Below are 25532 nucleotides of genomic sequence, written 5' to 3'. Positions count from 1 at the left end.
GTCCGGCACCGCACGTCCAGGGTGTCTCAGCTGCCGGCAGAGCCACGAGGTGGCACCAGCCCCGCGTCCCCACGGTGCTTCCCCACCTCCCGGCAGAGCAAATCCATCTTTCCCTCCCCGCCACGCCGCCACGCGTCACCCCACGGGCCCCCGCGCCGCCGGCAGCCTCCGTCCTCGCTCTCCAGCACCCCAAATCCCTGGGGATCAGCTGGAGGCCGGGGATCCGGCTTCCTCCCAGCCCCAGAAACCCAGCCGGAGAGATCAGATTTAGGGATTTTATTGGGATTTGGGCAATGCCGGGCTCGCCGTCAGAGCGCACCAGGCCAGCCACGTGCAGAGGAAGTATTCGGTTACCGGCTCGGCGCGAGCGCGCGCTCGGGTTTCAGCCCCGGCCCCTGTTTACAGCCGGTTTTTGGGGCCGGAGCGGCGAAGGAAGCGGCACTGGGGTCACGGCTCGGCACGGCCGGGCGGCGACGGTAAACACATTGCCCGGCTCGGGGCCAGGGCTGCTGCTGGTTAATCATTCCTGTCGATGGAACAAGTCCACGCCAGTACAGCCAGTCCCCGCTGCTGCATTAAAAACACCCCGGGGAGAGGGGGGGGTTGGGAGACACCCCCCCACCCCCCCCCCCCCATCGCCCCTCTGGGGTCACCCTCCAGGGATCCATCCCACCCACGGCACTGCTCACGTCCCATCCCCCCCCCCCCCGACACCTTCGGGGACAGCCCCGTCCCCACCGACAACCCCGCGCATCCTTTCCCACCCGTGTCCCGAGTTGGCTGGTGCTCTGCCGGGAACACGGTGCCACGCAGAGCCCACGGGCAACGTGCCGGGGAAAGCTAATTAAGCCGGCCTTGCCAATTAGTGCGAGCAAGAGGCTCAAGACTTTCTAATTAGTTTAAATTTCACGGGATTGTTTTCCAAATGAGTCTCCGGGACCCGTTCTCAGCCCAGCGACCCGAGGACGGCCGCCGGGCCAGCTTTCGCAGCCAGGACGTGACCTTCCCCGTTCCTCCGTCCAGATCCGACCCCCCCACAGGACCCAGACGCGCCGCAGGGCATCGAGAGCCGCCGCCGCCGCCGCCAGCCGAGAACGGGCAACTCGTTACACCAAACGGGGCACACCTTCTAGGACGGCTCCGGGGTAAGCGGCAAAAAGCCACCACAACGGGGAAAATAAAGCTCAGCCCAGGGCGGGAACACAAGCTGGGCACCCCAAACCATGGGGTCCCCCGGCTTTGGGGTCTCCCCGGGTGAGCAGAGCAGCCCCGATCATCTGCACGCATGTCCCCCGCCACCTTTACAAGCAGCTAATTTAAGACCCGCTGCCTTTTATTTTTAGAGGAGGACATCTAATGACATCCTGCAATGCCTTTTTATATTGCCTGATACACCGACTATTTCTGTACGGCTGTTTACACCCGCCGGTGCCACCGCCGCCCCAGCGCCGCGGCCGAAGGTGCCGTCGGCCAAGGCAAGCACCGAGCATCCCTTCCCTAAAGGGGAAAACCTCCCCCTATTCCCTCCCTATTCCGCAGGGTCCCGGCGACGCGTCCCCAGAAGGAAACGGCACCGGGGACGCGCACGCCTGGATTTACCCCACGCCGCCTCCGCTTACTCTTGCTAAGCGGAAAATTCAGCGCTGCATCCCGATCGAGCATGCAGCGCGGCGCGCCGGAGCGGCGGGGGGAGGAATAAAAAAACCAACAGCAAAACAAAAGCAAAAATAAAAAAATAAATGCAAAAATAATTAAAAAAAAAAAAAAATGCGGGAAGATGCTCGGAGCCTGGGGATTTGCTTTGGGCTCCCCGATTTTGGGGGATGCAAGCGCAGGCCGGCACCGGAGGAAAACCATAAAGCAGCCGGAGGGGTTTGCTACGGTCCCGTAAACAGCAGCTCTTGGGGGGTCTGCGCCCCCGGGGAAGGCCAGGTCCGTCCCTGCGGGTCCGGGCTGGGATTTTGTTCCCAGATGGAGGAGTTTAACCCCTTTCCAGGCTCGGGGAAACGCAGCCCTGCAGAGCAACAGCCTGGTTTTCGCCTGGGCAGCGGGGAGGGTTGCAACCCTGCAGCCCCTTCCCTCCTCCGCCCTTCTCCCGGCCCCTTTCCCCATCCACCCAGCCCTCTCCCAGTCCCTTTCCCCATCCACCCAGCCCTCTCCCAGTCCCTCTCCCCATCCACCCAGCCCTCTCCCCATCCACCCAGTCCCTCTCCCCATCCACCCAGTCCCTCTCCCAGTCCCTCTCCCCATCCACCCAGCCCTCTCCCAGTCCCTTTCCCCATCCACCCAGCCCTCTCCCAGTCCCTCTCCCCATCCACCCAGTCCCTCTCCCAGCCCCTCTCCCCATCCACCCAGCCCTCTCCCAGCCCCTCTCCCCATCCACCCAGCCCTCTCCCAGCCCCTCTCCCCATCCACCCAGCCCTCTCCCAGTCCCTCTCCCCATCCACCCAGTCCCTCTCCCCATCCACCCAGTCCCTCTCCCCATCCACCCAGTCCCTCTCCCAGCCCCTCTCCCCATCCACCCAGCCCTCTCCCAGCCCCTCTCCCCATCCACCCAGCCCTCTCCCAGTCCACCCAGCCCTCTCCCAGCCCCTCTCCCCATCCACCCAGCCCTCTCCCAGTCCCTTTCCCCATCCGCCCAGCCCTCTCCCAGTCCCTTTCCCCATCCGCCCAGCCCTCTCCCAGTCCACCCAGCCCTCTCCCAGCCCCTTTCCCGCACCCAGCCCCCTTTCCCTCTCCCCAGGCCCCAGCCCAGAGGGGAGCCGATGCCAGCGAGGTGTTCGAGCCCAGCCCGACCACGAGCCGTGGCGGGGAAGAGGATTATTTGCCGGGCAAAAAGCCACCGCTGCCACCACCTACACAATGCCACCCGCTCCCAGGGGGATTAGGTGACCATTCAAGAGCTGCTTTGACTTAATCTCTAAGCAAACAAGCTGAGCCCTAGGATATTTTTTTTATTCTTTAAGCAGAATTCAAGGGCTGCATCTCACCCAGGGGCAGGCAGCTCATCCCTCGCCCTGGCATTGCAAAACCCCCGTGGCCGGGATGCCCGGCAGATCCTCGGGGTAGAAAAATCTCCCTTGCAGCCGGGGAATTTTTGCTTTTCCTCCCTAAGAAAAGCTTTTGGGGTTCTTTCCCCGCCAAGCGTCACTGGCACAGGCATCCCAGCCGTGCCCGTGCAGCGGGGAAGGGGCTGCAGGGACGGCAGCTGGACAGACGGCCGCAGCTGGACAGACGGCCGCCAGCCACAGCTGGGCTCGGCTCGTTTTGAAAGTCACGGGTGTTTCAGCGCCGACATTTCGCAACCATACGGGTGTCACAACAACAACAACAACAACTGCAGTTTTACTTTGCAAACAGGGCCCGCGGCCGCCCAGCACCCCCGGCTCTTTCCTGCTGGCGTCGGGCTGAGCTCGCCTGCTGCAACAGCTTCACCCGGGCGAGCGTTATTTCCAAACCCAAGAATGGAAAACGACTGGAAGCAACATCGACATTGAATATTTAATGTTTTTTCCCCACCGAGAGGGGCTCGGGGCTGTGCTTGGTGCTCAGACCACCGCAAAATCCCGGCAGGATGCTGCATGCCCCGGCACGCGAGCCAGGAGGAGCGGTTAGAAACCATCTTCTCCCTCTGCCGCGCGAGAAACACCTGGGTGACGGCAGGAAATATTTTCTTTCTGCAGTTTTAACGTTTTCGGATGGCTGCTCTCAGGGCTGGCAGCCCCGGGGGCAGCTCAGCCTCTGGCACGGCTGAAGCTTTCCAGGCTTTGGCAGCAGCCTGGCGCGGCAAAGCCACAGCTATCGAATTCCCCCCCCCCCCAACCCAAATCTTATAATAATAAAAGAAATCATGAAACAAGGGCCTTGGGAGCCAGGTGGCCACCTCCCTGTGCTTCCCTGGCTATCGGGTGATCTGGAAGGAAAGGACGCAGCGCCCTTATCGGCACACACATTCCCCCACCCGCTTGGCAGCGGAGCCGTCCAGAGGTTTGCGGCATAAACATATTTTGCTCAAGCAGGCGGCTGGGGTTGAACTAAGGATAGCTGGCTCGGCAGGAACCAGCGAGCCCCATTTCCCCCCCCACAAAAAAAAATAAAATCCCATTTTTGCAGCAAAGCCCCCTCCGTGCATACAGGGAAAGGGCTGATCCCGGAGCAAGCAACCGACGGAGCTTCGCAGCGATAAACGCAGGACCAAGAGCAATCCCCCCACCCCGACCTGCTCTTCCCGCGTTTACCAGCTCTTTGCAAGCAGACTGACTCGCCCTCATTTTTTCACGCACAAAACTGCCGGGAAAGCGGAGTGAACCAGCTTGGGACCCCCAGGACCATCCGGTGGAGCCGCGGCCGCCCTCCCCGCCGGTGCTGCCTGCCACGGCCACCTCCAACTGCCCGAGACCCCCCCCCAGGCTATCACTGCCTCCATCGCCATGCAGGGATATGGTGGCATTTACACAGCTGCTTAGCAGGAAAATCCCTCTCCCTGCTCCACATAAACCCTCGCATTTAAAAGTAATTGGGTGCAGGCTTGCTAATGAGGTCAGTAAATGGGGAGGGGGTTCAGTTGCAAGCTCCTGGTGATGTGTAGGCATCCGGGCAAGCTGGCTCAGAGCTTCCCTCTCCTCCAAACTGGGCTTGGCTCAAGGGTTTTTTTCTGAAAACAGCTTAAAATTGCTGCTTCTTGCAGGGGTGGGGGGGAAAAGGCGGAAGAAAAAAGGAGCGTGACCCTGTTTGTGGAGACTTTGAGACCGGGGAGCAGATGGGGGGATTGGAGCTGTGGGGTTTGCCAGGGTTGCCCCATCGCAGGAGCTGCCCCGGCAGCGGGGCTGAGATGGCGGGGGACGGGGACAGCAGGGGTGACGGCCCCCCGCTCCTCGCCTCTCGGCTGGGGACAGCCGCGTCCCCGCCAGCACCCGGAGCGGCCCACCGGCGCGGGCGGCGGTGCTGCTGGCACCCTCCCTGGTGCCAAACGCCCCGCGCGAGCAAGGTTTTAGCTGCGGGGAGATGTGGGGGTCAGGGCGCGGGATGCCGCCGCGCCGCGTCCCCTGCACCGGGACGGGGTTTTCCGCACGACTTGCGGAGCGGTGCGTGGGGGTGACGGCAAACACGGCCGGGGTGGGGAGCGGCGGTGGGAGCAAAGTCCCATCGCGCCCCGGCCCTGACACGGGGCACGGCCGCGTCATCCGCAGATCCCCAGCCCGTTCCCGCGTGCCGGCGTGGGAGCCGTGCCGCGTCCCCAGCCGGGTCAGCGCCATCCCCGCGCACCCTGTTTGTGTGCCAACACATCACGTGCCGCCATTGGAGGGCTCGGAAGGGGGGGGAATTTTTTAGTGGTGTTGTTTTTTCCAACAAAGCCAAAATATTTGTGTCCCTGTGGGGACGGCTCTGGGTCGCTGAGCCCGGGACGCCACGCCGGGGTCCCAGCGGCAGAGGGGACACCCAGCTCGGTAGGGAGGATTCCCACTGGCACCCGGTGCCGGCGGCTCCAGCCCCCTGCGCCGTCCCCGCTGTTTATACATACACATGTTTGTGCGCGGTGCCCGGCCCCTTCCTCGCTCCCAAACAACCGGATAAAAGTCAAAAAGTCATAAGAATTTTCCATTGCCCGAGGGAGGGAGCAGCGGCCGCGCGAGGGGCCGGGCAGCCCCACAGCAAGGGACCCCAACCGAGGGGGTCGGCCCCAGAAAAACAAGGGGTTGGGTTTGATACAGCGAATAAAGGCGGCGGTTTGCTCCCGGCAGCCCACGGCATCGGCCAGCCCTGCTGTAAATGCCTGCACCGGTAGCGCCCGCCGCCATCAGAGCTTGCGGGGTGTCTCGGTGAGCGCCGCGACGCCCGCTCGCACCGCACGGTGCTCCCCGGGCACAGGACACGTGGCGCATGCAACACGTCCATCCGGCTGCTCCAGACCCTGGGGTTTTTGGCATAAACCAGCCCTGGTTTCCCTGCAGTTTCCCCCCGCTGCTGCAGGCTCTCTCTGCCCGCACCAGCTCGGCCGTTGCTCCGGGAAAAAGCTGCGATTCTTGTTGAGCCGGCAGGGAAAGCCCCGGCACAGGGATGTGGGGACTTTGCCTGCGGTTTCCGTGGGCGGGAGCAGCTCCGGCAAACAGGCGGCTGAGTCAGCGGGCGGAGGACGGCCGCGATGCCGCCCCGGCATGTCGGGGTGCACGGCTACTTCCCGGCGCCCCGGCAGAGCTCTGCCACCGCCACGCAAAGGGGGTCCCTGGAGGTGCTGCCGGGGCCAAGCAGTGCCGGTCGCAGCACCGGAGGTTGGAGCAAAACCAAAGCAAGGCCCAGTGCTGCCGGGAACCACGTGCGTGTCCCCGAGGTGCTCGGGAACCCGCTGGCACAGCGCGGGTCCTGTAACCCGGGGACGAGCGGGTCCCCGTGCTCCCGAGCACTCATCAGCGCCGACTCGCCGCTCCCCAGGGCGCGAGCCCCGCGTCCCGCCGGCTGCAAAGATGCTGCATTTGGGCAGCGCGTCGACCCCGTCCCCAGCGCGGGGACAGAACGGGGCATCCCCATTTGGGCAAAATCCAGATTTATCATCGCCGACCGCCCCCCCTCCGCAAACAGACCAGCCCCCGGTGCCCCCAGGGTGGGTGTTTTGGGGCGAGCTGCACCCCGCAGGGCTCAGCCCAGCTGGGATGGGGGAAGGCGGCGCTTGTTTTGGGAGCTGGACGGGCGCCCGGGCTGGGAGGCAGCAGCCGCGCCGCTAATCCCCGGCCCTCGCGAGGCTGCGCCGGCACATTCTGTCCCTGCCAGCACCGGGATGGCCGCGAGTTTCGCGTGCCACCCTCCCCGTGGCACGGCTGCGCTGGCCCCCCGCCGCTGACCCTCCGCTGGAGGACAACAGCCTCAAGCGAAGACCACGGCTGCCGTGCCGGGACCGAGCATCCTCTGGGGATGGGGAGAGCTGGGGGGAAGGAGCAGCCCCCCCGACATGCTGCAGAGAGGGGCTGCGGAGCCGTGAGCTGCAGGGGGGGGGTCCCAGCACCCTGCAGAGCCGTGAGCTGCGGCGGGGGGGGTCCCGGCACCCCAGTGCCCGGGGCAGAGGGGTCCCACGCATTTTTGGCACTGAAGGGCAAAAAGGAAAAGAGAGAGGAGCAGAGCGGGGAGGGGGGTGGCATTTCCATGCCCCTCACGAGGAGCAGATTTTGCCGGGTGGTCTGGGAAGCATTTTCCGACACGCGGGGCCAAGAGCTATAAATACTCCCGGCACTGTAATTGCATAACGCGCCTCCTGCCCGGCATCGGGTCTCCGTGCCGCGGCCGGCACCGCCGCACGTGGCACGGGGCCGTCCTGGCTCAGCAGACCCCCAGGGACCCCCCCGTGCGCCCCAAACCCCCTGCCCCGCGTCAATAAACAGGAGAGGAGCCGGTGCCGTTCAACGGGGACTTTGGAGCCGGGGGAGGTAAACAGCGGAAGGTCGGAGGGAGCACGGCAGCACGGCCAGCGGTTGTGAAAGCGCTGCCGGGGGGATCCGTGCCTCGCCCCGGCTCTCGGGCAGCTCCGAATATCCAGACAGGGTATTTTTAGCCCCTCCAGGATTCAGGAGCACAGCCCTTTGCTGGCAGAGACCCAAATGGGCTGTGCCCCCCCCTCCCTTGCTGCACTACTGTCTGGCTTTACGAGAAAAACCTAGAGGCATTTGCAATAATTCCTGCTGGAAAGATCTCTCCCACGTGGGGACAGGGAGCGGTGCCCACCGGCGTTGGGTTCCCCGGCCCGGCATGGCCCGTCCCCGTGGCTGTCACCGTCACGGCGTGACGTGCTTTCCCAGAAAGGCGCAGCGGGACGGACGGGGCGCTCGGTGGCTCTCCTCCCCCTCCGGCCCTGGGAATAAGCATCCCCTTGTGCGGCTGGGGCAGATGATCGTGGTCTGACCGGCAGCCCCCAGCCATCTACGCCACGCGGTGTTTGCCGGCGTAGAATGGCTCCCTTGTGCCGTGCCGTGGCGGAGATTGGCTGCGCTCCGGCCCCGGGGGGGCTGATCACAGGGTTTCCTTTGGAGGCATCTTTAACCGGGGGGGTTGCAGCCCTGCGGTTTGTGCCCTTTGATGTCCCCCAACTGCCCCAGCGCGGCTGAGCCGCGAAGCCGTGCAGCACCGGCCACCGCTACCGTGAGCGGCAGATCTGGGCATGCATCTCCCCAAACGAGGACGCAAACAAATTCACCGCGAGGTCGGTTAATCCTCTTCCGAGGAAGACTATTTGGTGCGGCCGGGGATGCCAAATAAAAATCAGATTTGAATAAAGGTTGCACAAGCACCGGGCTCTCGCAGGCAAAGACGGGGACGAGTTATCTCACCGGGCTGCGGCCAAGCGCCTGGCCCACCGCGGGAGCACGTGCTCCGACGCAGCCGCAGCGCTGAGCAGCTCAGCAAGCAACAACAACAACAACAAAAAAAAAAACCCAAGGGAAGGGGGGGAAATCACATTCCAGTGGCAATATTTTTAAACAGCACAGCCTGCGGAAGACATAACTAAACCCGACTCAAGCCCTGCTTTGCACGCGCCAAGATTTGCTGCGCTCAGCGGAGACGCGGAGCACAGAAACGCTGTTGAAAACCGAATGTCAACCCAAGGAAGCGGGTGAAGGAGCCCCTCTGCTCCTCCTACACAGCAGTAGCCCATTCCCAGCCGGCGCAGCGTGGGCCTGATCCCAACCCTCCCCAGGAACGGCCGAGCCCGCCACGGGAGCGTCCCTGTGCCAGTTGGACCTGCCGGGTCCCCGCCAGGCTCTCGGGACGGAGGAGAGCAGGTCTGTCCTCCAGCAGCCCGGACACAAATAGGAAGCGAGCGTGGAAAAATACAACGGGATCGCTCGCAGCCCTGCTAAGCCCGTGACGGGAAAAGGGCCAAATCCGCACGGAGCTGGAGGAGCCAGAGGCAGGGCGCGGAGCATCGCTCGGTGCTCACCACGGGAGCCCGACATCTGGGCAGGGGGCTCCGAGCACGGGGGACCAATCCTGGTGGGAAGCAGCGCTGCCCGAGCGACCCAGTTAATCCCAGTACAGAGTGGGACTGGGCGCAGGGTGGAGCTGGGTGCTTGCAGGGCGATGAAGCGAGGGGAGGGAGCGCTCCCGCTCCAACATCCCGACAGCCACGGGAGCTGCACGGCTCCGGGCAACGGGAAGCGGATCCGGTGAGCGGATCCAGCAGAAAGAGAGCAATAGAAAAATATCCAGGCAACGTCTGGGTTTAAAGAATTTATTTCAAACAAAAATTCCCCAACAAAAAGTCGTACAAAAAGAATAATCAGAGACAAGAGTGGTCGTTATAAAAGTGTTCACAGATACAAAAATCATCTGAACAATCCCCAGCGAGCAGAGCGCGGCCCCAGCACGGAGGCTAAGGCACGCTTGGCTTTGGTTGTGCGCGGGGAAGCGAGCAGCCCCGCGGGCAGGATTGTCTCAGTGAGGGAATGCAAAGGTCCTCAGCACCCAAACTCTGCTCAGGCCATGCCGGAGCTAGTGGGGTCAGCCCCTGGCACGCACACTCGAGCGGTTCTTGCTACAACACCCGGCTCACCGGCTCCCACGCCGGTGAGCACACGTTGCTGCTGCATCCTCACCGCACCGGGGCTACCGACCCCTCTACGGGTGCAGGATCAAGCCCGTCCTGAGCAGGACTCCCGGTCCTGAAGGACTCATTTCAACTTCACATCTCCCATCAGCATTTGTGGCTGCCACCAGCCTCGGACCGGGCTTCCTTCTCTTTTCCTTGGCCACCGGGGAGATGCCAGAGCCACAGCTCCAACACCCCCGTGGCGGTACCGCAGTTTGGGGGTTGGTTTTCAGCCCCATCACGGCGAAGGCATCAGCACACTGTGCAGGTTTGGTGCTGACACACAGGAACCAGCTTTCCTGTTCTCGGTAAACGGCACCAAAACGCTGCCGCGGATGATAAATCCATTCCCCAAGTCCTCTGCCCCGGTAACAGCCCATGGAAGCCTTTCCAGTTTTGGTAGGCTAGCTCAAACCATTCCCCCTGCAGGCATCACCAGGCTGGTGGCAAAGATTATCAGCAGTGGACAAAGTATCTGCTTCATCTGGCCAGAAAAAGGCCCGTTACTTTCTTAGGGAACTGCGATCCTGGCGAGCGACTGCAGGAGAAGGGCTGCACTTGCATCACCACGGGACTCAAACCCGAGCAAGTTTAAAATATTCTCTAGTAATCCTGAGAAATACCTCCAAGCTCCTCTTTTCCACGACAGGAGCTGCCAGAGCGCAGCCACTGCAGGCAAGGGGAGAGCAAATCTTCCCCCCTTCGAACCCCCAAATCCTGGGGCAGTTATCAACCCTCCGCATCCTGCCCAACCACACACGGAGCCGCTCCACACCGCGGAGTCTCACGTGTTCTCCTACCACGCACGAGTCCACAACACCACGCTCGGTGTCGGTCCGTGGGACAGTCACGACAAGAGTAGTTGAGGGCAGCGAGCGAAGCCGGGGTCTCAGCGCTGCAGGAGTTCCGGTCTCACGGCCGCCGCGTCCCCGTTTCCAGACCGAAGTGCTGCGAGGGTGCGAGCTTTCATCCCAAGGGATCGCCACGCTGTCAACCGCATGCGATGCGCTTCTCTCAACAGGTCATGCAGCGTGGGCGGATGTTGTCTGAAGGGGGGTTTGGATCAATCTGCAAAGCCGAGTTGAGAGTCAAAAACCTCGGCAGCGGGCACATCCCAGCCATTTCCACCTGCCCTCCCAGCCCAGGGGGATTTGTTACCTCCGAGTACAGCGGAGGCGGTCGGAGGCGAAACTCCTGGATGTAGGCGAAGAAGGGACCTTCCAGGATGCCGCCAAGTTCGCTGCGGCACGGCGGAGCCAGGCTCTGCTCGGCCTCCGGGCCGGACACGACTGCTGAATATTCAGGGGGAGCTGAAGAGAGAAGAGAACCATTCGGGAATAGGAAACACTCTCCATTAACGGGAGACATGCAGGTAAAAGGGCTTCAAATCCACTATTTCCCAAACCCTCCCAGTTCCCTGGGGAAGGAACCCAGGAGATGCAGCGCCACAACCAAAAAATTAAGTAAAAAAAGCAAAAGCTGATCCTGGAGCAAGAGACAGGGTTGAGAACTTGCTCTGACCCTCGCTATCCACAGCAGGTTGGACCAGGGGGGTTTGCGGCACCCAGACAGATCCCGGGGAGAGGGAGCCGCTCACCCTCCGGCTGCTCCGGGATGGTGCTCAGCCAGTCCAGGTTGACGCTGTACTGGCTGCTGACGCTGGACGTGCGGCTCCCGAATGGATGCAGCGGGATGGTTCCGATGACAAGCGGGAGTTCAAGGAGCAGCTTGGACGTCCCAGGAATATCCACACAAACCTTCAGAGACAGGAGACAGCAGGGAAGCCGTTGGTGTTTTCCCGGTCTGGAGGGGCAGATTATCTCCCCAGAGCACTGGCGTGAGCTGGCCAAGGGGGAATTCTTGCAGCAGGATGCAAAGGGAGATGCAAATGCTCTTGCACGAGCCCTCGCGCCGCGCACGAGTGGCAACGGGGCAACGGGGAGAGCAGCCACAGCTGCGCAGGGGGAACCCAAGACCTTATACAAATCACCAGCCCCAAAATCTTCTGCACCAGCCCAAAGCCGGCACAGTGAGCACAGCTCTGGGGAGAAGGGGAAGGCTCGACACTGAGCTGAGCCGCCTGCAATGCTCCCTGCGAGGTCCCTCACCTTCAGGGAGTATTCCACCTGGATGATGCGGCACTGGAGGATGGACGGACCCACCGGCGGGATCTTCAGCGCCCGCCCGTGCCACACTTCCCGCTTCCCCGCTGCAATGGAGTCACCAACGATGCTGGTCACCACCGACTTCTTCTGCTTCTTGGTGCCCCGAGCGATGAAGGTCTGCGTCTGGACGATGGCCGCCTTGGGTACCACCGCTCGGTTTGTGCAGTTGTCGATCTCAGCAAAGATAGGGATGACCTCACCTACCAAAAGAGACGCACATGTTGGAGGAGGGGAGACGGAGCCCGGTCCTGCCTCAAGGAATTCCTGCATAGATCACCCAGGGTTGGTCATGCTATCCGGCACCGCAGGCACAAGGTTTAATGTAGCAGGAGCCTGACCCGAGGAGGCTGCCCACATCAGGTGCACACACTAAAGCTCTCTGACTGATTTCGTGCCAGAAGTCAAGAGCCCAGCTCACAGCGACCCCAAATCCCCTCCTGCCGGGGTCTACCCCACGGCTCGCAGAGGTTCAAGGGCACCAGCACGTCGTCTCACCTGGGGTGTAGCCTTTTCGGTCAATCTTGGCTGTCACAGAAACCTGGCCACGGTTGCAGTACCAGGCACGAGCAAGTTTCTCCTTAGCACCTGCCTGGGGAGCCTGGAGAAAGGGAAATATTTAAGCTATTTAGTAAGAAAGGATGAAACTCAAAGCAAGCACCTCTCTGGCACCGAGAACCTGCTCGGGAGCATCAGCAACTTCTTAGGTATCTGATGCAAGATGCTGTCGCAATGCATTAAAGTTTCCAAAAACTAAGAGACACAGATGACCTCTGCCCAGTCCAGGTAACGCTGGAGGGCACAAGTTACAGGGGGGGGCAAATATTCCCTCTGGAAATCAGGCCCGCATTGTAATGCCGGAGGGGAGGCAGACACCTTCCCTGTGGGCTTCCCGGGGAAGTTTCGGATGCCGCTGCCCCGAGGCGGAGCAGGGGGAGCTCACCAGCAGCGCAGGCGTGTTGATGTCGATGGGTTCGATCACAGTGAACTCTTTCTTCACCTTCTTCACTGTCAACCAGGGTCTGTGCAGTTTGGCTTTCACCCAGTAGCGCACGCTGCCGTGCTTCCCCTCGAAGGAGGTAGCCAGAGTCCTGTGTATAAGCAGTGAGCAATTTAGAAGGACTTTGCTGGAAGAATCTCATTTTCAGGTTGTCCTGTGCCCCAACTGTGTCACAGACCATGCGGCTCCTCTCCCCCTTTGCATTAAGGCAACAAAAAATGTCAACTTACTCGGGCAGCTGGAAGGTGAAGGGGAACTCATGCCTTCCTGCCTGCAGGACAGTGACTTCACCATTGTCTGTGGGCAAAACAGATTTAAGATGATTATCTCCCTCCTGCAGAACTTCCTCTCTGGGCAAATCAGTGCCGGAGATGTACAGTACCCAGCAAAAGAGCGGCACGATGGCACAGGAATATTTCTGCCAGGGTTAAACTGCAGCAGCAGTCACACAGCTGCGACACGAGGGCTGGGCATGTTCCACATGCCGGGCACTGTCTGCCTTCCACGTGTCTCCAGGCACACAGGACCCAGGGACACCTCCTCGGAGAGCCGGGCAGCTTCCCCGGGTGGGCTCTGCTTCACCCTGCGGCCACCCTGCGCTGCGGCTCGGGAGTGAGAGCCCAGAGATGCGCTCTGGGAGGGTGGACAGCCCGTTCCTGGGGGCAAGCAAGCCCCCCCATGCCCCCCAGGGTTTGCACCCCCATCCTGCCTGCATTGCACAGAGCGGCTGGCGTTGGAAGGGACCTCTGGGGATCATCCAGTCCAAACCCCTGCCCAAAGCAAGCTCCGGAACCTCCGCAGGAGTTTTCCAATGCTGCTTCCCTGCCAGGGAGCACCCACAGCAAAGGGGGAGTCTTGTGTGGGGCCAGTCGCTAACCGGGGTGCCCTGCAGAGCAGCAGGGTCTGGCTGTGCACCCCAGGGTGCACTCGGCATTTGAGGTGTCAGGAGGGGACCTATGCACCCAGTCCCCAGTGTGCCCAGCCCGTAAGGCTTTGCCATGCACCCAGCTTTCAGCTGGTTGGGGTGTCGTGCACCCAGCAGCCAGGGTGTCCCAGGCTCCCCCATGCACCCAAATTTCAGTGGGTTGGGGTGTCGTGCACCCAGCAGTCAGGGTGTCCCAGGCACCCAGATTTCAGCAGCTTAGGGTGTCTGGAGCACCCAGCAGCCAGGGTGTCCCAGGCACCCAGATTTCAGCGGCTTGGGGTGTTGTGCACCCAGCAGCTGGGCTGTCCCAGACTCCCCCATGCACCCAGATTTCAGCAGCTTGGGGTGTTGTGCACCCAGCAGCCAGGGTGTCCCAGGCACCCAGATTTCAGCAGCTTGGGGTGTCTGGAGCACCCAGCAGCCGGGGTGTCCCAGGCTCCTCCATGCACCCAAATTTCAGCAGCTTGGGGTGTCGTGCACCCAGCAGCCGGGGTGTCCCAGGCACCCAGATTTCAGCAGATGGGGGTGTCTGCAGCACCCAGCAGCCGGGGTGTCCCAGGCTGCCCCATACACCCCTTATTTCAGCCCCTGGGGTCTTCGGTGCACCCACACCCCCGCTCTCGGAGCCGACCGGTGCACGGGAGCACCCCGGGGGTGCCGCACGCGTGGGTGCCGCCCCGGGGGGTGCCGTACCTGGGGGTGCCAGCAGCGTATCGCGGTGGCTGAGGAACTCCACCTGGTCGCTGTAGCTCTGCGTGTAGGCGGTGCTGGAGCCGGCACTGCGGGACTCGGTCCAGTGAACGCGGGCAGCGCCCATCGCCCGCAGCCTCAGGGCTCCGAGCCGCGCCGCCGCCGCCAGCTCCAGCACCACGCGGCCCGACACCGCCTGCCCGGGGCTGAAGGCGGCCGGAGCGTCCCGCTCCGCACCCTCCAGCACGATTAAGAAGCGTTTGAGGCGATCGAAGATCATGGCGAGAGCCCGGCCCGTGGCGCAGCCCGGCCCCGCCGCCGCCCGCCGCGCTTTAAGTGCCCGGCGCGCCCGGGGGCGGCCCCGGCGGGGCGGGACGGGACGGGACGGGGCGGCCCCGCCGGGCCCTGCAAAACAAGGCAGCGAGCATGTGCGGGCCGCCCCCCCCCCCCCCGGCTCCGTGGGGGGCGTGGGAGGGGGGGTGTTGGCCGGGGGGGGTGCGTGTCCCAGCCCAGCGTGGCTCCTCCGGCTGCCCCGGTGCCGCGGCGAGGCGTCCCGCTGGGTGTCTGCACCGCGGCGGCCCCCGGGAACGTGTCCGGGAGCGGGATGGTTGACGGGGCCGAGCAGCACCGGCCCTGCGGGGACCACGCAGGGGACACGTGCGTGAGAGCCGTGGGTGACCCCGTGTCTGCTGCGGTGTTGCTCAGTGCCCCCCCAAGCCCCCCTCCAGCTCCCATCCTGCGGTCCCGTCCCATCTGCGTCCTGGGCTCGGCACCAGCCAGCGGCTGCGACGGGGGGGATTTCTCGCTCCCAGCAGCAGCCCCTTTCGTTCCAGTTCCCACAGGCGAGAGCCGAGGGCCGCGCCGCACGTGGATCCGCGTCCTTTCTTTCCCAAGAGCCATTCCCAAGGGTCGGAACAGGCTGCGACTGGATCTGGGCTCCTCGCACGGCGTGGCCAGGCCAACTGGCGACGAAGGGAAAACTGGTCTGGGACATCGCTTCACTTATTTCTAAGAAATCAAGAACTGGCTCCCGTTCAGCTTGTGCAATTACAGAGTGAGCAATACATCCCTGTGCTTTTTAACCAGGCGAGCGCTGGTTTTCTACCGGCTCGTACTGGAGTTTGTGTGGTGCCGCTCCAAAACCCAGCGACAAATTACACCTGCGTGGGCAGGCAGGGCGTGGGGACTCGCTCTGTCGGCAGCATCTGCTGCTGCCGGTGCTCGGCCGGGGTAAAATCATGAAAACTGGGAAGTGGTGATTCTCGGTGTGGACATCACCACTAGCAGCGCCCCGAGATGTTGTAAAAGGGAGGAGAAAGGGGTTTAAGCCCCCCCCAAAAAGGGTTAACGCAGCTTTAGAAACTTCCACTTTAATCACGATTGTCAGATTTGCAGAGTACCAGAGCTCTCCACCCCGGGCACGGGCTGGGGATAAGACAAAACAGGCATTAAAAATGTTACTCAGCATTTGGCCGCCAAAGTTTTGAGGATTTTCGACTTGCTCCCAGCAATGCTGGGCAGGACCCGCTGTGCTGAATTGGGTTGATCTCAGCCACCAAAAATGAGCTGGGCTGAAGCCTTGCAAAGCTTTAGCTGTCTCCAAAGGCTAACTGGAATTGTCTGTCTCCTTCCCCAAGGGAAGGGGACCGTGCTTTATTTTATGTGTGCGACCATTTGCTGCCGCAGGCAAACATGAATCATAGCAAACGCTGTGAAGGGAGGCCGACAGCAACGGGAGAGGAAAAGAAGGAAGGAAGGCACGTCACAGCATGAGTTAACGGGTGACGCCAGCTCTGGGAAGGTGCCTGGTGTCCCCGCTATGATGCACGGTGACATTAGAGGTGGTGGGGGTCTCGAGAGGGGTTGGAGCCTCGGCTGGACCGAGGCAGCTCCATCCCACACTTGGCATCTTCCTCCTCCCGCCTGTCGGCACACACCCCTCAGCCCGTGACTCAGCCTTCGCCCACGGGATGAGAATCTCTGCAAACTTCCCTCCCGCGTCAGCTGCACGAGATGCCCACAGCTACCCCTCGTCGCCTCCACGTGGGGTGGGAAGCCCCTCTCCGACCTCTTTGGGACCCCAGCCCCGGGAGAGGGTCTCTCCTCTCTCCCGGGATCTCCAGGTGCAGGGGCTGTGGGACCACGGCCAAGGGCTTTCCATTCAAGAATGCTCCTGGGTGCCCAAACCCAACTAAAACCCAGGCCAGGCTCTGTGCAGGAAAGATCTCCAACTCTTCAGCCCCACCTAGAGTCTGGCCAGGCTTAAGCCGGTCCCAACAGGAGCTGACACCCAGCCCAGCTCAGAAGGGGCTTCTCCTTCCCCCCACCCGCTGCTGGGACCTGGTGGCTTCTTCCCACCGACCCTGGAGCCACACCAGGGTCCCTGGAAAGCCAGAGAGAGAGGGATGCAGCAGGTAAAAAGGCGAGTCAGCAGCTCTACCCTGACCCAATATGGGGACAAGACAGGGCAACACGGAGCCTTGCACAAGCGCACACTCCCGGCTTAAGGAATAAGCTCCGTCCCTGCTGGATTTGCGAGCGTTGCGTATGTACGAGGATTAAGGTGCTGATCGAGGGCCACCCCACAATGGAACAGGAGCCCTGATGTGCTTAGCCCACGTGCCATAACTCCATGGATGTCTCCATGAAAATAAAATGGCTTCTAGATGTTTGCCTCTGGCCAGGGCAGGACCTGCACCTCTGGGAAGTGCTGCGGGATCCTGGGACAGAAAAGATCACTGCACAAAAAGCATTTATGTTCCCTAGGGCTCTCTCACATCACCTCATGCAGAAGAGTCCAGGGCCTTCCTTGCCTTGCCTTTGCCCATTAAACCCCTATCTTTTCCTCTCTTCCTGCTCCCTATCTAAGATTATTGCACAATTTACATTTAATGGCCCTGCCATGCAGCCTGAACATCCTTCTTTCACCCTTTTTCTTGTCTCACAGCATAGCACCCCGGTGCCAGCACTCAGCACCCTGCCAGGAAACTGCAGATAAACTCACAGCTCAGGGGAGAGCAGAAGGGAGGGCTCTTATCTTTGCCTAGCTTCCCTCCTCTGCACTGCCTTGTTACCATGACAAAACCTGCAGTTTTTAAACACCACGCAGACACAGTTGATCTCATCGAGAAGCAACAAGAAGGGAGCAGTCACAGGGACCTTTGGATGATGGCACATTTTCAGCAGCTTCTTGCTAGCTGACATCAGGAAGGTCCTCACGCTGCTGTTGGGGACAGCAGGACAGGGCAGGACCCAGCGGGATCCGAAGGAAGCGATTTTGGCTGCGGAACAGCACTTTTCCGCAGCCCACAGCCTTCGCTCCCTTAAAACACTCCCGTGATCGCGCGCCCGTGTCCCTCTCACAAAGCAGAAAAGGAATCCGCATATGGACAGAGACAATAAAATCTCAGCCCACAAGTTCTGGCAGGGCTCTCTGCTCCCCAAGGAGCCCAGTTCGACTCTCCCCGTGCGGTAGGCGAGGGCCAGAAACCATCAGCTCCAAGCTACAGGAGTGCAGGGTGCTGGCGAGGCCGAGCCCCTGGCCGAGCGCCCTTCTCCAGATGGCTCCAGGGGCTTCTGTCGTACGCAATCCCAGCGGCACAATCCAAACATGCTCGCAGCAGCTTGTGGCTTCCCTACGGACATTCACCGCAGGGATAATGGGGAATAAAACTCACCCTGTAACCTTACAGCTAATGCAGCCGCCGTGCAAACACGGCGGTGACCAAGTGCTCAGGACCTTCTCCGCTGGAGTTCAGGGCAAGGGCTTCTCCCATGTCCTTAATTGTAATCAGGACACTTAGCACAGTTGCAGCTGCAAAGGGGCCATCCTTAGGCGCAGTACGGAAGAGCCACTGCCAAAAGACAGAAACTCCAGAGTAATGCAGGTGTTTGGAGCAGATGGCAAGGTACAGTCATCCAGAAATAGAGAATATGACCCTCCAGTGCAGTCCGGAGACAAGAACACCTCCAGGAAGGCAGCTCACGTCCTCGTTCCATCACTCCAGTTTCCTCCTGCAAACTCTACATTTGCCAGCTACACAATTTTCTGGCTGACACAATTTTCTGGGTTGCACTTGGCCACTGACACAATTAAATGCCCTCAGCATAAGTGAAGTCCTACGGCCACCTCTGGGGCTGGGCAGCACATGGCACTGTGTCACAGGCCATAACAAGGCCATCAGAAGCAGGGAAAGGGGGAGGAAAAGCCACGGAGCCATGACTGTAACACTATCATTGGAGGGGAGGATAAAAGACGTGCACTTTCATAAGACAAGACAGAGTTAATGAGCGGATGGACAGCTGAGATGGCCCATATCCCTCGGCTCTGGATCATTTCATCCCAGCCACACAAAGAATTCAAGTGGCTTGTCCTCTTGCAGAAGATCTAAGCAACGTGCCAGCTGGGCATGCATCAGGAAACTGAAAACAAATATTTACTGAACTACTAAGTGCTCTTTCCACACTTGCGAACAGACACTTCTATTTGCACTTCTCTGCGCAAACAGAACAAAAGCCACAACCCTTTCGTGCTCACCAGCCCCGAGTTTGCAGGCAGCCTCCTAGAAACCAGCAGCAGAGAAACCCTCGGCAAAGGTGACAAGAGGGTGGACAAGAGGGTGTCCAAGAGGGACAACCCTGCTTGGGTTGGCAAGCACCCATCAGGGCAGAGGTTCACCCGGAGGAGATGCCTGCAGCCCAAAGGGGTCCCGACCCAACGCCCCGGAGCGGAGAACCACCCCCATGCCCCAGCCTTACCGGGAATGAGCCGGCAGCGGCGGTACAGGAAGGTCTGGTAGGCTGTGTAGTCCCGGTAGATGGTGTTGAGCCCCACGTTGTGGCTCTCCAGCCAGTGCGCAGTGGCACGTCCGTGAGCGTACACCTCCAGCGCCCGTAGCTGCAGCGCGCCACGTAGCTCCAGCTGCACCCGGCCGTGCAGCAGCTCCCCGCTGCTGTAGGCGCCCCGCGCTCGCCCGTCCTCCAGCTCCACTGCCAAGCTCCGCACACGCCCCAGGGGCTGCATCGCTGCTGGCCCTGCTTATCCAGCAGCTCCAGGAGGCTAGTCCCTGCCTGGGCTGAGGCGAGTGGGACAGGCAGCCGTGTGGCCCTCCAGGGAAGGGAGGAAAGAGCAAAGGCTACACCTAAATCCCCTAATTTATCCCTGCCCCTAACTGGCCCAACCTTGCAGGCCTAATCTTCCCCAGGGTTGGACTGAGACCCCGTTTTGCAGCGATGGTTTAGCATTGACCGCACGCGCGTGAGGCTGATGTCGTGCCGAGGACAGGGCCGTGCACGAGTGACGTGTTTTTAAACCGATCGAGAAATAATATGACTTCATCTTATCTCTGAGTCACAGACACTGTCGACGTGCAACTGGTACATGCTGGTGGCCCCGTCGGCAGGGAGGGGTGTCACGCACCACCAACCGTGCCGACAGATTTCACGTAGCTGGGGGAATCAAAGAAAGGCTGTTTGGCCTTCCCGCTTCAGGCGTTCTTGGGGCATTGCTGGAAGGGGTGGGAGAGGAGTTTAGAAAGCAAAGACCCTTATCCCAAAAGCCAGTTTTACTTTCTGTGTCTGAAGGTGCATCAAAATCCACAGGAAAAAGTGAATAACCACAGGGTCACCTCAGCAGCAGCTCCCCAGCCAGCTGGTTCCGCCAAAAGGGCGATGTTCACCATTTATCCCCAGTGAACCATGGCTGTTTCTGCGGTAGCACAGGTGGCAATGTCACCTCAGGGTCACATAAAAGTAATGGGGCAGACTGGTAGCAGATGCAAGTCCCTGTTACTACGCCAAATGATGCAATCTAGGTGTTTGAATCGAGGTGTTTGCAACGTACCGGCGTAAGATACCGATGTGAGGTGCCTGTGTGGATTTGCAAGACTTGAGTACGCAGTTTCTTTGAAGCACGCGTGGAGCAAAGACCGTCCCTTTCCCGAGGGATGTAGAGTCAAATCCCAAGAGGAAAGCACAGGGGGATCGTGGGCCCAGCCACTGCTCACACACAGACTGCAGCAATTGGAAACGGTTTAGTAGCCCGTGCTCAAATGCTTTGGTGCTGGCTCACAGCACATGTGAATCAAGCCCGTCTGCATCAGAAGGCAGAGAAGAGCTTGTGGAGTGGCAGCTGTGACAAGGCAGCAGCTGACCCTGCTCACTCGACCTCCCAAGGGAGGGGGCTGACCGGCCCACGCTGATCCCTCTTTAAAATACCTATATCCCAAACAGAGTTAGTGCAAGCTCAGCATTCAGGAAACCCACGTGAGTTATCAACTCAACAAAAATACACGGCTCGCCTCTAGGAAAACAGCCCACTCATCATAAGCTGGGGAGGGCTACCTCTCTGCCCTGCTGTTCACTGACCTTTGCTTTCAGGCCTTGACACCAAAATCCAAACACAAAATAAGGGAATATTCCAGCCCACACACAGTCCTGACAGTGCCTCGCACTTTGCTTCTGTTCTTTGAGCTTCCCCCTACCCCACCTGCTTCCTCCTGCCCCCAGTGCCTGCCTAGAGGCACTCGGTGGGGCTTGCAATCCAGAGAGATGTGTCACCCATGTCTTTGGGCTAATCCCCCAGTGTTTATTCTTGCTGTCACAACACCTCCTTGTGTCCTCATTCAACTTGTGAAATAAATGTTCCCTGTAATAACACAGATGGGCCAAGAACAGGGCACCAGGACGGCTAACAGGTAAAACGACATGTAGGCAGTCCACAGTGCAGCAAGTTCTGGGCGGTCAGCAAAGGAGGAGAACATCATGCTGTGAGGAGCACCTTCCTCTGGGGACAGTATCCTTTCAGGGTCCCCAGGGGGACGCAGCTCACTTGGGAGTTTGCCTTTTGGATTTCTGCTCGGCCTCTGGACTTGGGCGTGAACTCATCTTTCTGCTCAGTTCTGAAGAGGTCCTGCGCCCTCCAGGGTAGCCCCAGGTGTGAGCCTTTGATCTGAGGAGAGAGAAAAGCTTTCAGCACACGGGGACGGGGCTGGGGAAGAGGCAGGTGGTAACGTGGAACCTGGCAGCCCGTACATCTGAGCCCCAGGTTGCTACCTGAAGGGTCAGCCCCCTGGGCAGCCGCAGTCTGTGCCTGCCTGCACCCTCTCTCTGGCGGATGCACAGCTTTCTCTGCTGGTGGTGCAAAGAGATGCTTACCCTGGCTGGACACCTCTAGCCATCCAATTTTCCTCCTCTGATCCTCTGTGGGGGACCAGAATCACCTTCCCCCTCCCTCCAACATTCCTTGGCTTAGGGACTTGGTTGCCTATCCTTCCTCTCCCTTCAAAGATTTTTCTCAGCTACGATTCTGCGTCCCACAGAGCATTTACTTGAGACTGGAGGCAGAGAGGATTTGATACTTGGCTCTCCCATCTCAACCTCCCATCTCATGGGGAGGTTACACCTTCGCTTGGTGTAATCCCGCTTCCCCAAGCCGCCCTGTGGTAAATCCAAGCCTATTAAGGCTGTACCTGCTGTAGCATGTCTTCAGAGAGTCGTTGTTTCTGCTGTCTGTGTGGGACCAGCATGGCCTGCATGGTTGTGACAGAACTTTCATCTGCTGACAGATGGAATTGAAATAAAAAGTAAATTCAAGCCAGTAAATTAGGAGGCAATATCAGAAAAGCTTTGCAGTTTGACTTGCAGTCACAGATCTGTGTGCATTTCCGTTAACAAGAGGAAAAGACAGGCTTTGCTGTCAGCACTTTGCTGAAAACCTTTGCCCAGACAGAAAACAATTCTCAGGGTAAGGAGGGAAATGAAGAAATTCACATGGAAGTTACAGGAATATCACTCCATATGCTAGTTATGGAACTGTTCCAGAAGTTTGGGGCCAAGGAGAAGATCAATTCAACTGTGATCTGTTCCACATTTAGTAAAACAAATGACTTAAAAACAGATCCATGGGCACGAAGGGACCTCTCTCTTAGCTGCAGAGTACTGGCCATCAGAAACAGGAGGCAACGTCAGAAGAGGGTTTTGTTAATGCCTTCCATGACCAGCTCTAACCACATCCCTTCCTGAGGTTGCATAAGCACAGCTTTTGATCAAAATCCTCTCCTTCCTCCCAAATACAAATGCAAAGCAACTTCTAAAAACAAACATAGCAAGAGAGAAAGACCAAGCCCGTGGTTCATGTCCCAGAAATCATTCACGTCACCTGAACATGCAAAACATTGCTATACGATGGTGGTGAATGCCTATGGCTGGCACAGGCATCAAAGTGGCTGATAAGTGAGATGTCACTTGGGGAGGTGAAAGTGCCTGAGATTAGCAGTCGCTGTGAGAACCAGCAGCAGCAGCAGGCATGGGGCTGAGCATGGCTGTCCTGCCTGGTTTTGGGGTAGGAATCTCATTTTACTAAAGACATGATGCTGCACCAGTGCCTTCCTGCCATCTCCAACACAAGATGTCTGGGCTGCCTCCTTTCCCAGAGCACCAGGCATCGCTGTCCCTTGCACAGAGCTAGGAGAACCTCAGCAGGCTTCATCTGGCACCACGACAGTCTGAGCAACGTGGCCTTACTGTGGTAGTTGAAGGGGATGTGGCTCTCGCGGTGGCTCTTGCTGTCTGCCGTCACCCTCTGGCTCTGGCAGGGTGGCTGATAGTCTGCCTGCTGCGTTGTGCTGAAGAAACGGGAGCCTGAACGCTCATCTCCCAAGCAGACGTTGCTTCGATGCTTCTGCAGTAGCAAGTCAGGCTTCGGTGCGAGGTTCCACCTGTCAGTCTGGAGAACACAAGAGCTGCTTTAACAGAAAGAGGCTGTAGCTGGGAAAGGCGTCCTATCGCACGTTACACCCTGCACAGCCCAGAGAGGGGAGGGGAGAAGGGACAACAGCATCGGCTTTAGGTGCCAGAGTAGTGTACATAAAAGAAGAGAAGGTCTCCACCAGAGAAACACCCGCAGAGCAAAGCTGGGAACAGACCTCTGGGTAGGAGAGCTGTGTAGTAGTAGTTCTTGCCAACGCTTGATTTCTCTCAGGGTCTTCATCACCTCTGGGGATGGATGAGGCGTATTTGTTTGGACGGGCAGTAGTTACAGGCTCTGGCAAAAGCAAGAGTGAAGGATGTCAGAGCACTCCGGTCTCTGAACAATTTATAGCTACAGCAGCTTCTCCTCATGCAATAGAGCACAGGAATGAATACAGCTATTTAACCTGCCAGGGAAGCGGAGTGAGGATGAAACTGAGCCTCACAGTGACGACACTGATGCTGAGTACATAAAAACGATAAAAAATCAAAAATATAAAATTATATACATATTATATGAAGGCATTAGATCTTTATCTATAATTATGTCATTAAAACCAAGTGATAAAACCTACTGTTCAGCTTGTTATAAACCCCAGTAGCGGTCTGTACACGTTGCCCCTTGTCACGGACTTACCCTACCTAGATTGTGTACTGGGAAGAGCTCTGACATCAAGGTGGAGAATCTGGTGCAACCATCCCCCAGCTGCAGGTTCGTGCGGTGGATCTGGGAGGCAGCACATTCCTTGTCATAGACTCTGCCAGATACCAGATATGAGCCGCTTAACTAGCCATGTTCATCAGAAAGAGCAGTTCCTGAGGATGCCCATCAGGTTCTCCTGCTGATACCTGTGTGTCCTCTTGTCTGGAGCACTGTAGGCATGTTTCTGCTCGCTCGTAGATCCACTGCTTCTGGGATCCCCAAATTTAATAGGAGACATGTGCTGAAGGGAAGCCAAGAGAGCTACAGAACAGCCACTTAAAGCATAATCCCTTTGTTTCCTCCCTCTCTCTTTCCATCCATCTGGTTTTCACTTGCACAGATCCCACCCCTTCCAGGACAGAATTCAACATGGGAACGTGCTGCCCTTTAACTTTGTCTTGGTCCTCCCCAAAATCATGCTGTTACCTTTTCACTCGGCTTTGCAGGTGGACTCCATTCACCCTTAAACTGTGCTTGGTAAGAAGTGTTGTAATAGGACTGTCCGTCCCCTTTAATAGTGGGAACACATCCTGCCAAACAGCCAGAGGGGGAAATGAATGGTGTTATTTCTGAAAATGCTCTATTGTAAGGAAATATTCATGATATTGAAGCTGCAATCTCGAGGCAGCTGCTCTTTTAGCATTTTGGTACTACCGAATCTATTTCGTGTAATGAAATGGCAAAGCAATTGACACCAGATTGCGGTAAGGTGAGCCGTGAGGCTGCAGAACATGGATGCGGTGCAGAAGCGATGCAGCTCTGGCGTGAAAACTGCAGCATCTGAGGATACAGCAAGCGTAGAAGACAGCTGGAAAGGCTGCGCAGCAAAAGCTTGGCTGGTGAGTGGCTCTAGTTAGTGCTATTATGAGCATCAGTCTTATGAGCATCAGATTGATTTACTCAGCTATAAAAAGGGAAAGTAAAATATCCAAATAGTTCTAACAGCTTTAATTGCCCGCAGCATGACTCTGAGCCAAGCCACCGACCCCCCCGGTGCCCAGGAAGCCTGCGCAGCGCCGAGGACTGCGGGGAAGGTCTGTTGGGGACAGACCGGTCTGTAAAACAGCTCACCCCCGTGCGAGTGCCATGGCCTGGCAGCGCGCTGGATCTCACGTGCCGGGTACGAGAAGGTGTAGATGGATGGAGGGAGCCTTATTTTTTCTCTGTCTCCACAAGGAATATTATCCTTCCATTTCTCGGCCGTGGGCAGGGGGGGTCTCTGAAGGGGGGTGTGGGGACAGGGGAAGCTCTCCCTCGTCACTGAGGCGAGGACACAGATGCGGGGATCGGCGTGCATGCGGATGCGCGACTCCGGTGGAACAGCCGGGGCCACCGGCTGCAGGGGCCTCTCTGGAAAGGCCAGGCGAGTTTCCGAGCAGCTTTCTCCGCCGTCACCCCCAGCCGGGCTCAGCACCCGCCCGCTGCGGGGCGGCGGGGCCGGCGCCGGCCTGCAAACGCCCCAGAAAGGGGGGAACTGGGTGTGAGAAAATGGCTGACGGGCGCTTCCCGGCGCCCAGCGCTCAGCCCCCAGCTGGACGTGGGACGCCTTCAGGAAGGGAATGCCCGTGAGGGGGGCTGGGATGGCCGGCACCGCGCTGCCCGCCATCGCCGAGGAGGCGGGAGGCCGCGGCCGGGCTTCGGCAGCCACCGGGCCGCGTCGCCATGGCGACGGCTCCGCCACTTTCCCGGCGAGCCCCGCGCCAGCCCCAGGCGGGCCGCGAGCCCCGCCCCTC

General features: G+C 59.4%; 2 protein-coding genes and 1 long non-coding RNA gene across 4 annotated transcripts; all 3 read right to left on the bottom strand.

Annotated features, from left to right (window-relative positions):
- Nucleotides 1–261: 261 nt before the first annotated feature.
- Nucleotides 262–1193, bottom strand: LOC142420480 (uncharacterized). Its single transcript, XR_012778754.1, has 2 exons — nt 1127–1193; nt 262–526 (listed from the first exon to the last, which is right to left on the bottom strand). It is a non-coding gene; the product is annotated as an uncharacterized LOC142420480 (long non-coding RNA).
- Nucleotides 1194–9200: 8007 nt separating this feature from the next.
- Nucleotides 9201–19663, bottom strand: ARRDC2 (arrestin domain containing 2). Of its 2 annotated transcripts, none has more exons than XM_075524615.1 (8): nt 19107–19663; nt 12964–13030; nt 12677–12824; nt 12232–12334; nt 11680–11936; nt 11169–11328; nt 10730–10881; nt 9201–10639 (listed from the first exon to the last, which is right to left on the bottom strand). In XM_075524615.1, exons 1-8 carry the CDS (start codon nt 19369–19371, stop codon nt 10586–10588), a joined length of 1206 nt encoding a protein of 401 aa, XP_075380730.1. In that variant the 5' UTR covers nt 19372–19663; the 3' UTR covers nt 9201–10585. The 2 variants fall into 2 exon arrangements, with proteins under 2 accessions (XP_075380730.1, XP_075380729.1); XM_075524614.1 differs by lacking the exon at nt 19107–19663 and adding an exon at nt 14352–15685.
- A 187-nt stretch (nt 19664–19850) lies between these two features.
- On the bottom strand, nt 19851–25493 carry SAXO5 (stabilizer of axonemal microtubules 5). Its single transcript, XM_075524617.1, is given in 9 exon segments — nt 19851–21297; nt 21818–21906; nt 22872–23073; nt 23273–23391; nt 23739–23854; nt 23946–24040; nt 24226–24329; nt 24871–25423; nt 25425–25493. Coding segments are annotated over 9 exon segments (1506 nt in total). The 5' UTR covers nt 25464–25493; the 3' UTR covers nt 19851–21108.
- Nucleotides 25494–25532: the final 39 nt, after the last annotated feature.

The sequence above is a fragment of the Mycteria americana genome, chromosome 24 (genome assembly GCF_035582795.1).
Source record: "Mycteria americana isolate JAX WOST 10 ecotype Jacksonville Zoo and Gardens chromosome 24, USCA_MyAme_1.0, whole genome shotgun sequence".
Lineage (NCBI taxonomy): Eukaryota > Metazoa > Chordata > Aves > Ciconiiformes > Ciconiidae > Mycteria > Mycteria americana.
This window is presented reverse-complemented; position numbering and strand designations above follow the sequence as displayed.

Excerpts from the sequence above, each read along its gene's own strand:
- ARRDC2 (XM_075524614.1), bottom strand. The coding sequence starts at position 15,342 with ATGTCCCAGACCAGTTTTCCCTTCGTCGCCAGTTGGCCTGGCCACGCC. Across the intron at positions 12,335-12,676 it reads TCAACACGCCTGCGCTGCTG|GCTCCCCAGGCAGGTGCTAA; the intron begins GTGAGCTCCCCC and ends CCCTTTCTCCAG. Across the intron at positions 11,329-11,679 it reads AGGTGGAATACTCCCTGAAG|GTTTGTGTGGATATTCCTGG; the intron begins GTGAGGGACCTC and ends CTGTCTCTGAAG.